Source organism: Colletotrichum gloeosporioides, assembly GCF_011800055.1.
Source record: "Colletotrichum gloeosporioides strain Lc1 chromosome Unknown consensus_79, whole genome shotgun sequence".
NCBI classification, from domain to species: domain Eukaryota; kingdom Fungi; phylum Ascomycota; class Sordariomycetes; order Glomerellales; family Glomerellaceae; genus Colletotrichum; species Colletotrichum gloeosporioides.
In genome coordinates, this window is record NW_025544724.1 from 259856 (window position 1) to 273151 (window position 13296).

Sequence of the window (13296 nt, forward strand, 5' to 3'; positions counted from 1 at the left end):
ATGCTCGTGAAGATCTGAGCTGGGACAGCCGGGGTGGATTGTAAGGGATTGACGAAAGGAGTTTCAACAACCACGATACCAGAGCCACCCAAAGAGGGCTGCACGGTGATGGTGCTGGGTGCTGTACCAGTGAAACCAACGGTCGTGGTGTCGAGGACGTTCACCAGAGGAGTCTGAACCAAGACGACGCCGAGGGTGTTGGTTCCCGTCGGCGGCAGAGTCGTGGTGGTGGGCGTTGAGCCGGTGTACCCCTGGAAGAGGGTCGTGAAGACACCAACGCCAGGAACAGCAGTCGGCGCGACAGTCGGTGTCTGAATGACAACAAGACCCGGGTTGGTACCCGTGGGAAGGAAGACTACGGTGTTTGGGTCTGACCCGGCCTGAGTCAGGGTGAGGAAAGATCCCAAGTTAAGACCAGTAGGCAGAGCAATGGGGCCGCCAATGGTGATTCCGGGGATGACGATGGTCTGACCTCCGATGGTGATGCCAGGGAGCAGAGGGCCACCCGGCGTCGGGACAACGCCTGCGGTGGGAGCCGTTACTTGCGCAGCTGGCGTGAACTGGGCAGACGGCACCTGAACCAAAACAGTTCCAACGCTGCCAGTGCCAGTGGGAAGCAAGATGTTGGTCTCGGGAGTCTCTCCGGCAAAGGGAGTTGTCACAGTCACGAATGGCACACCGGCGGGCAGGCTGATACCTGAAGCGGGTGGCGTAAACTGGGCAGCTGGGACTTCAACGAGAACAGTTCCTGTGGGGTTAGTACCAGATGGGAGCAATACATTGGTCTGAGGAGTCTCTCCTGCGAAGGGGCTCGTGACCGTCACGAAAGGTACACCGGCGGGCAGTGAGGGACCGGCACCGGCTGCGTTAGTAGGGGTCAAGACGACAACTGTACCAATGCTGTTTGGGGCAACAGGGGGGACGGTGAAGGTGGTGGGAGTTGCGCCGCTGAATCCGGACTGGATGGTCGTGAACGCCCCCGGTAGGAAAGGTTCAGCAAGAACAGTGTCTTGGCCTGCTCCGGGAGTTGCTACACCTCCGGGAGTCGCAGCACCACCAGGAGTAACATCGGGAGCGACACCAGGAGTCACACCGGGAACGACTCCGGGAGTAACACCAGGAACGACGCCGGGAGTGACGCCGGGAACAACACCAGGAGTAACACCGGGGGCGACACCGGCCGTTTGAGCAGGTTGAAGGACAACGACAGTGCCAGGATCAACGGAGTTCGCTGGAGGAATGGTAACAGTCAGGGGGCTGTTACCGTTGATCACTCCGGAAACCGTGGTCAACTGAGCCGGATTGACTACAGGAGTTGCTGCTGCTGCACCAGATGGCAGCGGCGTCAGCACAAGAACAGTAGGAGCAGTGGGAACTGCTGCTCCTGGCTGAATGGTACCCGGCTGCAGAGTGACGGTCGTCGCGACAGTAACCGATGCTCCTTGAGTAATGGTTGTCGGCTGCTGAAGAATGTTGGTGGCAACCAAGTCGTTGGAAAAGGGGGTGAGAACCACGATTTGGCTGGCCGTCTGAGCTCCGGAAGGCGGCAATGTGACTGTAGTAGGCACAGAGCCGCTGTATCCGCTGGTAATAGCAGCAGGAAGAACCTGGTTGGGAATTGGGTTGACTGAAGGTCCTGCTGTTGGCACAGGGGCGTTGGGTTGACCGGCGGTGTTGACACCGGTCGCAGCCGGGGCAGCCGGGGCTGTAGGGTTCGCCTGGTTGTTTGTAGAGAAGCCAACGGGCAACTGCTCAACAACAGTCGCAAGCGAGTTATCACCAGCCGGGGCCAAGGTCAAGGTCTGGGGCGTAGTGCCGTTGAAGGCACCGCGAATCGTGACAATGGATGCAGCCAGAGCAGCCGGCGCGGTCGTGGCCGGATCATCACCTCCCAAACCTGCTGCGATGATGACTGTTGCAGGGCCAGTGGCAGAAGAACCGCCCAATGGCAGAGTGATGGTGGCTCCGAGACCAGCAATGGCGAGCGCGTTTCTTGTGATGAAGTTGACGGGGCTCGCAGCCAGAGGAGTCTGCACAATGACGGTACCCAGCGAGGGGCTCGTCGAAGGCAAAATGGTCAGAGAAAGAGGCACGGATCCGGAGACGCCTCCTGAGGTGATGGTCGTGAAGGGGCCAGTGAAGGCAATCTGCGCTGGCTGAACGACAACAGTGCCAGTTTGGTCGGTTCCTTGAGGAGGAACCGTAAATGTCACTGCATTAGAACCGGTGTTTCCACCGGCCGTAATGGTCCTGAGCGGTCCGGCAAAAATGCCTGCGGAACCTGCGAGAGGAGTCTGAACAACCACGGCACCAACGCTTCCGGTTCCAGTAGGAACAATTGTGAACGTGCTGGTTCCCTCGATCCCTTGAGCACCTACTGTGGTCGTGAGAAGTCGCTCCAGGAAGTTTGCCTCGCCTCCAGGGGTCTGGATGATCTGCAAGACATCACCGCTGGCTCCAGAGACCGCCGCCGCAGCTCGGCTTCCGGCCAGGGTGATGGCTGAAGGCGAGACTCCAGCGTTTCCGAGAACGGTAATGACATTGTCGGGACCAGTCACGGTGACCGAGAATCTGTCAAAGGTCTGCGCGAAGACTGTGCCCTCGGTTCCAGAGGTAACAGTCAGGTTCCGAGGCACCCCATCGGCACCACCAACGTTGACGGTGGTGTAGAACGCAGCAGGCAAAGCACCTCCAGTGGGCAGAAGCGTCACTGGGACTGAAGCCGGGCTGGCCGGGGTCGCGCCGGGGTCGTTTGTTACCGGCGGGACAGAGTTACCCAAGCTGTTCAGAGCTTCGGTCAGAAGACGACTGGCATCCTCGGGAGAGCCGACGATTGTTGCCGCAGGGCTTCCGACCGTGGGTGTTGGCAGAATACCAGCTCCGGTTGTCGCGTCGGTGAGCGCAAAGGGGGTGAAGACGAGGTAAGTGCCAACGCCATCCGGGCCAGAGGGAAGCACGGTGATGGTGCTTGCCTCTGTTCCCGACTGGCCACCTCTTGTGATCGTGACGTATGCGTTGGGGAGAGATGAGATTCCCTCAATGATTCTGGCGCGGCAAGTTAGTGTCGTGTTAGTGTCCAGGTTGAAGAAGATGAACTTACCTGGTCACTTCGGAGGTCAGAGTGCCCAGCTTGTCGATTTCGGTGATGAGCGTCAACGGCGCGTTGGTGACTGTCAGTGTAAGTCCGTCGTCGAGGATCAAGACTGTGTTGGCCGGTAGGAACGCGCTGATGTAGATCGGGCGGCGCACGATGAACTGTACGGGCTGGACTTCGACGGAAGTGATGCCAGCTGTGCACATGGGGTTGTCGGGGAATTGAGGCAGTCCTGACGCAAGCCAGTACTGCCCAGCGGAGGCCAACAGGCCCAAGGTTTTGAAGAGCTTCATGCTGAAAGATTACTATTAATAATGCGTGATATCCAGCACGACGACAGAGTCTCGAGACCGTCCAAGACACCAGGTCTGGAAGCCGTGCGGGAGCAGGCTTCTTCTCTTGCTTCGACTCGCGTCCTGGGTATTATTGATTAGGTCGATGATACTATTCGGAAGTTGAGACTTCAGGTCGTATGATGAAAGGCCTGATCGTTACTGAACAGGCACTGGCATCTCGCGAACAGAAGACGGGAGGCGCCGTTTGTTCCAACGGGGAGAGGGGGGGATTGGCGAACGACAAGAGTATGAACGCCCGTGAAACAAATAGGTATTAAGGTTAGGGGTAGTATTGACGACACTTCGATTGTTTTAACGAAAAGATGAAAGATGCCTTGTGTCCGTTGCCGTGAGACTGCGGCGTGCCTGGCGAGCGGAATGGGCTTGGTGGGTGAGGAATGTCGCTCCTTTGCGGAAACCGGAGGACCTGTGTTCAGCCCGGGTTGCGTGCCAAGTTGTCACAATGTCTCTCTGTGACAGCAAGATTTTGCCTTGGACTACAAGAAGAGCACCTCCCGGGACACGATGAAGAAGGGTAAAAGAGGAAATCCAGGGAGGCAAAAGGCAGCGAGAGAGAGGCGGCAAGAGGGTAACCCGTGGCGAAATCATCCCCCGGGCCGAATTTTCCTCGAGCAAGGCACGGGAAAGATTCAGGAGTTCATCTTGAAAACGGGTTGAATGGGTGCTTCCTGACTTCATCTCGCCTCCACTACGACTGGTTCTGGCCATTTTCTGCTCTTTCCGGCCATATGTGCGTGAATGTTTGCTGGACCTTGCCGAGGGGTCTTGCAATCTAAGACAAGTCCGTCAACCGAGAGATGGCCAGAACCGCATCGGGTGCCCAAACTGCGGAATCCTCGACTGCGTTGATGATTCATTTGCGATCTGCAAGGTTAACAATCTCATTGTTGTGCCTTGTAGCGTCAGCAGGGAATGAACGCTTCGTATCCGTGGCATGCTGAGTGATGTTGAGTTGGAGTTCCGATCCCAGATCGCGCGCCCGCGGATGACGGTTGAGTCCGTTGGGGTGACAACATTAGCGTCCAATCACCGAAGACTGCCTTGAGGGTGGATACGGATGTCCAATCACGGAGATAGCTTGTGCTACGGATTATGCTCCCGCTCTTAGATCAGGGTGCCTTCACCTCTTTCATGTTAGGACGAACAGTTGAGCTTTCGGCCGGAAGCGTTGATGCAAGGAGCTTGGGAGACGTAAACGCAGGAAAGGTCGGTTCGAGGAGCTGAAGATAATCGCTCCCAATGCGTCCAGCTTTTGGCTCGGGAGGCGTTCGTGTAAAGAGGCCGTTGATGGTTTGAGAATGTGGCGTTTCCTGACATCCGCCCTCTCCCGCCGTCTCTTCTCTTCCTCTTCTCCGCCTCCGCACTCTCCGCAGCACCAGTGCCTATCCAAGCTGTCGCCGCCACAGACCGAAAGCAACACAGCAGGATGAGGCTGCGAGCTTGGGGTCCTGGGCGTGGGTCACACCTAGTGAGCTAGACAATTAGCACGTCAACTAAAGACGGGAATGAAGATCTCGGCGACAGTTGGGCTGCTGGTGCCCGGCGAAGCCGCCGTGGTTGGTCGAATTTCTAAGACACCCCCCTATGAGTCCAGACCCTTGAACTCAATCTCACCGTTCCCACGGCGCACCGACAGCTTCTTGACTATTGCTAGATCTGACTTGGTTGGATCCGGTTAACGCAAGAGGACAAGACGGCCCGGGACAGTTGGGCAACCTTACCCGATGACCAACAGAGCTGACCGCACCCGGAGAGAGGCGCTGGCCCAGGCCGGGTATGGTACACCCCCAGACATACGTGATCACGATCGCGGACCCTTGGTCTTGGCCGGGTTGCATTCGGACGCTGTGTTCCCAAATTGTGCTCACACTGAACCCCCTTTGGCTTTGTCGTGATGGCCCCTTCCGCTCCGGAGGTAGCTTGGGCGTCTGCCCGACGTTGATTTGTGGACTTTTGAGTTGACGCCCTTGTGACATGACGTCCGGAGATGGACGTCACAGTTGACGAAGGCTTGGCCAAACGCTAGAAGAAGCATACGATATGTCCCCGGCTCGATATGAGATGTCCTGATATAGAGTTTGTCTGCATTCCTTCATGAGGCTTCGATTTCGATCTCACTCACACTTTGCGAAACCGGGCTGCGACACAACATATTCAACATGTCTCCTCAAAACACTTTCACATTCCTCCTTACCCTTGCTGCCGGTGCTGCTGCCGGCCGGGTCCAGTACAGACAAGTGGACTGCTCTACGACAACAACACTAGACGCCCTTACCGTCACCAGAGTAGAGCCCATCTCGATATATATCCTGCCTGAACAACAGCAGCAACAGCCAACAGGTACGGGAGCAGACGATGAGGGTTTCACGGCAGTCTACACAACCGTCTACCCAACCTTCGCTGCGGAATGTTCTGAAGGTCTCAGGGCAGAGACTTACACCATCACACAAACCTGCTCTGGTTCCATCACCCAATGCCACGGATACGGTGATGACCTACCCCCAGGCTTCACCACCACTCAGGCAGTTTGCACCGACGGCCCCACACCGGTCACTGCGGTGCTCACCGTCCCTCAGGAGACTGATGCTGTGGTCACCGTCACTGTCGAGGAGGTCATCACTGAGCCCGGTCTGACTACTACTCGCCTTGTCACCAAGACCTGCGCCAACGGCCCTTGTCTGCCAGACATTACCGCCGCCGCCATTCCTGGGGCCGACAGGTTAACCATCAACGGAGGCACTATTGTGCTGCCTGTCACGGTCACCAAGACTGAGACCGACAAGACGACAGCAACTGAGAAAGAGACCGCCACGGTCACTACTACCAGCGACTCCAACGAGTTCAACCCCAACGGCTTCAACAGCGGAGCGGGACATATGATCCCCTCCAACAAGTCCATGGTTTTTGCCATGAGTGCATTCGCTCTTTTGTTTCTTTTGTCAGCATAGTTAGCGGAGGCAGTTGGGAGGGAGGGTATCATGTCATAGCGTCTGATTGATGAGGTTTGCAAAAGCGACCAAGGTTTATGAGCCTATTCACGAAGAATATTTGATACCATTCTGTTTTAATACCTAGTATAAACCTTCTCGGGTTATTCCTTCTATTTCCTGTATATTCTTCTTTTCTTTTCAAACGTAATTTACCTTAGCCATCACTTCAACCAGTATCATAGAACTGCTTGAGACGCTTGACGGTCTTTGGCCCAAATTTACTACCTGTAATAATTAACATTCTCCCAAATCGCCCTCGTGATGTTGACAGCGTGCCAATGTGGAAAAAAGGATCTGAGGGTCCTGGGCTATTCGGACTATGTCTCACAAGCGACACCTTCTCATCCTCAGGAAATCGATGGATGTTTGCGTGTTATCCACGCAGCTGCTAGAATTAAATGCATCTTCGAGAAGGCGGCATCGTGGACTTTGGTTCAAATTGGCGATCTAAGAATAGGCAACACACGCTACTCACATTCAATGTAGCCCCGACACGAGGGGTGTTCATTGAGGACCCCTTATGCGTGATCTTCACTGAGACCACGGTCTTGGGACCTATCCGCAGGGTCGGTAGAAACCTGCATCATGTTCCTGAAGATCTGCAAATTATGCATCATAGATCCCAATGGGATCCCACGAGTGTGAGGGGAAATACTCAGGTTGATATCACCTCGACGCAGATGTGTCAGACATGTGTTGCCAAGCTCGTCGATGGCGACCCTCGGAACAGCGTTCCAACATCGTCTCTGGGTATTCTTCGTACATGTGTCTATCCTGCGTGCCTGCTGTCTAAATGCCGTGTTTCCGCGTCTATTCTATGAAACTCCATCAACATTTCTCACGCGTAATAATATCCCGAATTCCCGCAATAATTTCCGAAATCGATCAGTACATCATTTCCCGGGCCGTTCGGGTGACAAACGTTCGGTTCATGCGGTGTGATTCTGTGACTGAAGTTCGCTTCGCAAGCCACGGATGTCACTAGCCCACCTCTCCCCATTCCAGCGACAAAGCCGGCTACGCAACTCTGCGCACCCGAGCAACCGCTGCACTAAGATCTGCGTTATTTCTCGCCCGTTGCGTCTATACCTCTGATGCAAACCAGGACCCCTCTCCTGCGTCAGGCATCCCACCGGTGTTGCTAAACGTCCACCCCCAACGTCGATCCCTGGGGTGCGAGTTTGCGTTTTCGTAGATGGCGTAGTGTGTGCGATATGTGCTCGCCAGATGCCACCACTTCTATCCGTCCGCCAACCATGACATCACATGATCCCGCTCGTCTTCGTGGGCTGACATTCACGCAGATGATGTGGGAGGCAGTTTCTGGAGGACTTGCTCCAGCCACCAGACGTGAATGCGAATGTCGTCAGTCAGCTCAGGGTGGAAACTCGTGGCAAAGATGTTCCTCTGCTGAACGGCGACGATGTCACCTACAGAGTCATCTGCCGTGCTCTGGCTGACGCCCTCAACCTTCGTCTTACGCCCGGGCAGTACTGCTAGAACTTCGACTGACGACTTCGGCTCGGCATCATTGGAAAGGATCTCCTCCACAATTGGCGCGCGAATGAAGACGCCCGGGAAAGGTGCCGACGCCGTTTTCGAACCACCGTCGCCCCTCGACAGGAAGGGCAGGTCGAGGTCCGCAACGAAGCTCTCAATCTGACGGCCAAAGTGATTACGGTGGACACGCACAGCGAGGCCGCCAATGAGCTCCTGGCCACCCTTCTTGGTGGAGTTCGCCTCATCAGCAAGCAGGATGGCGCCGGCGCAGGTGCCCCAGACCGGCTTGCGGTCAATTCTGGTGAAGAATGAATATCAGCCGCTGTCTCATGAATGAGACTCAGTAAGGGGTGTGATAAGAAACCTTTGCCAGGAATTCACCAATAACATCACGCTGCTGCGCCCGCGGACTCACTTTACAAATTCTCTTAAAGGTTCCATCAGGCCGGACTGCGTGGCGACCAGGGAGATTGTCGTGCTTTCGCCGCCGGGAATGATGAGGGCATCACAGCGGCGGAGCTGCTCCTCGGTGCGAACTTCGGTGGTCTCGATCTCGGGAATCGGACTTGGCGCCGGGGCCGATGCGAGTGATGCGGCAGCCTTCCGGACGAGCTCGAGGTGCTCGTGGAAGCCGCCCTGCAGGGCCAAAACGCCGACAGTAACAGCAGGCATCGTCAAGTCGTGATGATGTGTGAGTTGGTGGTGAAAAAGAGTGCTGTCCTTGAGAATAAAGGGTAAAGTGGTTGAGAATTGCCGTGTTGGTGATTGAGTCATTCACGCAACACACCCAGACCAGGTTATGGACCGGACGACGATAATACGACACTAGGAGGATGGGATGTGCGTGGGTTGAAGCAGCCTTGGCGATAACGGTCGTGCCACTGAACCCTCGCAGCCCGTTGCTAGCCAGATGAGCGGTTTAGTAAGGGTTTGGGGTCGTTGTCGGCGGCGATCGGGTCCGTTGGACACGGGCGATGGCGGCGACGCGGTGTTAATATGGACGCCGCTGTATCGATACGGAAGGCCACTAACGGCGTAAAGGGCGTACTGATACAGTCATTTGGTAGTGCAATGCAATTAATTGACAGAGTCAAATGGCGGAGTAGCAGGATCCGTGGGGGCCGCTGTAGATGGAGGAGACATGGAAGGGTATGGAGAGGCGGCGACGCAAGAGAGTAGTGCACGTATATCGAGACTGCGCAACTCAGGAATTGTTCCCATGTTACTCCATCATGCCGTGAACGACGTCAACTTATCAGATAGGAGCTGAAAGATGCAGAGATTCCGCACGGGAGCTGGTAAGGCGGAGGCGGATGCGTTGCCGCCTTGCAGCTGTACATCCGACGGCAGCCGCCCTCCGCCCTTGGCCCCCCAGAATTATTCGCCGCCGGTCGGAGCACTGGCTGGCCTCAGAGTCGACGGCCGCAGTGGTTGTTACTCTATCGTAATTCCATTGAGGAAAGGTACCTTCGGATAGAGCTCCGAGAGACGAACAGCATTGAGAGTCACTGCGGACCATCCATAGAGTACATGTCCCCAGCAAGGACCCTTTCTTACTCCTCAGTTCTCCTCAGTGCTCACAGACTCCGCCACCCGTTCAAACACCGGCGCCGCCCACCGCCCGCTATGAGCAGCTTTCTATGACACTGCGATTCTCATGAGAAGGTTTCCCCTGCACCAGGACCCCGGAGTAACCGCATGTTGCCTTTCCGAGATCGGGGACGAAGGCGCCCAACACGCCCTTCTGTGATTCCTCGGCGGGCTCTGGGGTTCCCTACGGCCAAATGGCCGCCGACTCAGTCGTTGCTCGGCTCGCCTAGGCAAAGGTTTTGAGTGTACATACAGTACACACGTCCATCTGCCGCTCGCGAGGATACCGCGGAAAACACGGGATGACTCGGTACAGTTAGAAAATTTTTCTCGTCCAATGGTGACTCGTCGTTGCTGGGCATCCCGTGCATCATCAGTTGTCGCCGCCACCATATACTTAATTATTCGTTCCCCCGTTCTTCTCGAAAGACCCCTTTCCCCGGATTCCGTTACCGATCACCGAACGTACCAAAGATCCATTGCGGAGCGGAGCATTTTTATCTGACTTGCTTGCTGAGGAATCCTTCTTTCCCTTCTGATTTGCCTGAAAAAAAAACATACCCCTCACACCCTGAGCCGCATTATTCCCGGACCTTGTCCAAGACCTTCTGGAACACGATCACTATTTCGCCTCTCTCTCTCACCATACCAAAGTCACTACGGTTCATCAGTCAAACTCAGTCAAAATGACCAACAACGACGCTACCAAGACCAATGGCGATGCCAAGAGCTCCTTCGCCGTGAAGGCCGGCCTCGCCCAGATGCTGAAGGGCGGCGTCATCATGGACGTTGTGAACGCGGAGCAGGCCCGCATCGCCGAGGAGGCCGGCGCCTGCGCCGTCATGGCCCTGGAGCGTGTCCCCGCAGATATCCGTAAGGACGGCGGTGTTGCCCGCATGTCGGATCCGGCCATGATCAGGGAGATTCAGAACGCCGTCACCATCCCCGTCATGGCCAAGGCCCGTATCGGCCACTTCGTCGAGTGCCAGATCCTCGAGGCCCTCGGCATCGATTACATTGACGAGAGCGAGGTTCTCACTCCCGCCGACAAGGAGTACCACGTCGAGAAGCACGACTTCAAGGCCCCCTTTGTCTGCGGCTGCCGCAACCTGGGCGAGGCCCTCCGCCGCATTGCGGAGGGTGCCGCCATGATCCGCACCAAGGGCGAGGCCGGCACCGGTGATGTCGTCGAGGCCGTCACCCACGTTAAGCAGGTCACCAAGGATATCGCCCAGGCCAAGGCCATTCTCCAGACCGAGGGCGTGCTTGGTCTCCGCGCCTTCGCGAGAAAGCTCGAGGTCGACCCCGCGCTTCTCCAGCAGACCGCCGAGCTGGGCCGTCTGCCCGTTGTCAACTTCGCCGCCGGCGGTGTTGCCACCCCTGCTGATGCCGCGCTCATGATGCAGCTCGGCTGCGACGGTGTCTTTGTCGGCAGCGGCATCTTCAAGTCCGGCGACCCGGTCAAGCGCGCAAAGGCCATCGTCAGGGCGACGACGCACTACAAGGACCCCAAGGTTCTCGCCGAGTGCAGCGAGGGTCTGGGCGAGGCCATGGTCGGCATCAACTGCGACAGCATGAAGCCCGAGGAGAAAATGGCCGGCCGTGGGTGGTAAGGACAGAAAGAGGGTGTGAGGTTGCAGAGCTCGGACTGGATGCAGGGTAGCGTGTAGTAGTGATTTGGTGTTCACATGGGTCATGACTCTGCGACATGAAATGCAGAATTTCTTTTTTGGAGTGTTCAACATGGGCATTGTGGCCGCTTTACAGCTAGCGAAGCCGAGGTAGCCATCTTCAACGGAGCATTGGGAAAATTGGCATAATAAAATTCACTTGACCTCACTCGAGTCTGATCTGATGATGTGCTCAGCGATGTCTCAGAAGTGACTCGCGGGGAGTATAGCTTCGCTCTCGGCCGAACTTGACATCCATGTTGAAGAATAGAAGCACGAACCAAGGCGTGTGACGCCCGCCAACACGTTTCTCATGACTCTTTGCAACCCTTAGATACAGCTGAGTTGTTCAGCTCTTCGCATCGTTGTGTCTTTTTCAGCTGAAAGGAGCGGTTTTGCATGGCGCTAGCAGCTCCCTTTTGCCCAGCTCTCGCCCGCAGGTGGTTGATAGTGGGACCACCTCAGCAGTGGACCTCGAAGATGGCGGCGGACATAGCTCAGTTGGGAGAGCGTCAGACTGAAGTGGGTTCATAACCCTAGAAACTTCATTCAATCAATCTGAAGGTCGTGTGTTCAATCCACACTGGCCGCAACTTCACCTTTTGGCACAGGCGCAACAAGTACTGCTTGTTTGCTGGACATCCTGGTTTGTTTTTTGTACTTCTCGTATGCCGAATAAACTGCCGCTAAGTAGTTGCTATGTTAGATAGTCAGAAGCAGCTTTATGAGGAGGCAGCTAGAACTTTTTGTGTGTATTTGATCTGTATTATACTTATTAGCTGAGGCTTAATTTCAGGATGTCTTGATTTGAACAAAGTAGAACTACCAACCTAAGTAAGTTGAGTACGTACGCAGTGGTGAATCGTCATATAAGTGATACGACTGACTGTCTGTGAATCTGTTTGAGAATGTAGCTGTGTAACCTCGTAGGTCTCGCCTTCACATACCTAAACTAAGTGTTCCATGAGGCGATTCTTAATCTCAACTAGAAGGAGAGAAAATGGGCATGAGGAGGACTGCAACATGTTGCTAAGTAAGCAACAGACAAGATCGAAGAATCCTACTATTTGATACCTAATCAACAATCGGGGCAACTGCATCTCATTCCATAATAAGCCGCTGACACAAATGCCCATGCATACTAATTGGCCGTGTGGTTGATGCTGAGTAAAGCGGTGCCAGAATATCTGCAAGTATCACTCAATCTGCAACGACCGTTTTTTGATAAACCTCAAGACTTGACGACTGCGATATATAAAAGGGTGCCTCGATAGAGCTGCCTAACTGGCACAATTTCTAATCAACTCAAGCTTTTCTGCCTCCCTTCAAGTCTTTCATGACATGTTACCTTTCCTGCCTCCTGCTCTGTCAAACATAGCAGAGCTCAGCTCAGCTCGGTTTTTCCTATCATATTAAAGGCTGTGTCGTTTGTGCTCAGTCCTTGCTGAGCGCCAGATCTACGTCGTATGCTGTGATTTGAAGAATGCGAAGCAACACGAAAGATGCGAGATGGCGTGGCGTACCATTACAGCCTCCCTAGCAACTTCAGATTAAGCTCCGGGCTTCAAAAGTTCTACTCGGGCGCAGAGCCACGATACTGGCGCGCACCATGCTAACAACACACCTTCAATAGCCGTGAGCCTGGCGGCCGCCATCAGGCGCTGTCGTCGGCCGCCGCGAAGCGCGCCGTGGCTCCAGTCTGTGAGGCTGCGAGACGCCTTTCCCGCGGGTGTGGAATGTGGCTATGGGGAATCGGAAGATCGACAGGGGCACCATTCCAAGCTGAAAAGCCTTCAGCCGATATCTCCGTTATTTTATCCTTAATCGCGGATAAGGTTGTTGGAGAGTAGTCATGACTGGGAACAAAGGGCGGATGTTGTGATGGCGCGAGGGCGGTTCTGGACCCCCATGTTTAGGCGCCTAACGTAGCTCCCGCAGCCGCAACTTGCTTGCTTGTGTCGCTGCTTTGACGGCCAAGTCCGGCTACGCAGACTCGGGAATGGACGGACTATTGAGTTTACAATGTGCCGCGTGGGCATAGCCACGTACACTCAATCGGAGGGCATCGAGATCCATGGACAGATTTATTACATGGT

At 55.3% G+C, this 13296-nt stretch overlaps 4 protein-coding genes across 4 annotated transcripts in view; 2 read left to right on the forward strand and 2 right to left on the reverse strand.

Annotated features, from left to right (window-relative positions):
* Positions 1–3387, reverse strand: part of GCG54_00015507 (uncharacterized protein) — a gene marked incomplete at both ends in the record, with an annotated part of 30388 nt that extends 27001 nt beyond the window's left edge. Inside the window, 2 exons of the mRNA XM_045415290.1 lie at positions 1–3045; positions 3101–3387. The exon at positions 1–3045 is cut by the window's left edge and continues 27001 nt beyond it. Of these exons, the coding sequence (XP_045259288.1) occupies positions 1–3045; positions 3101–3387 (3332 nt within the window). The remainder of the gene's footprint in view (positions 3046–3100) is intronic.
* Positions 3388–5609: 2222 nt separating this feature from the next.
* On the forward strand, positions 5610–6398 carry GCG54_00015508 (uncharacterized protein; the record flags this gene model as incomplete). Its single annotated transcript, XM_045415291.1, has 1 exon — positions 5610–6398. The coding sequence occupies one exon, from the start codon at positions 5610–5612 to the stop codon at positions 6396–6398; it is 789 nt and encodes a 262-aa protein (XP_045259289.1).
* A 1338-nt stretch (positions 6399–7736) lies between these two features.
* GCG54_00015509 (putative pyridoxal 5'-phosphate synthase subunit PDX2) lies at positions 7737–8612 on the reverse strand (the record flags this gene model as incomplete). The annotated part of the gene is made up of 2 exons (XM_045415292.1): positions 7737–8238; positions 8356–8612. 2 exons carry the CDS (start codon positions 8610–8612, stop codon positions 7737–7739), a joined length of 759 nt encoding a protein of 252 aa, XP_045259290.1.
* A 1604-nt stretch (positions 8613–10216) lies between these two features.
* On the forward strand, positions 10217–11143 carry GCG54_00015510 (Pyridoxal 5'-phosphate synthase subunit pyroA; the record flags this gene model as incomplete). The annotated part of the gene is made up of 1 exon (XM_045415293.1): positions 10217–11143. The coding sequence occupies one exon, from the start codon at positions 10217–10219 to the stop codon at positions 11141–11143; it is 927 nt and encodes a 308-aa protein (XP_045259291.1).
* Positions 11144–13296: the final 2153 nt, after the last annotated feature.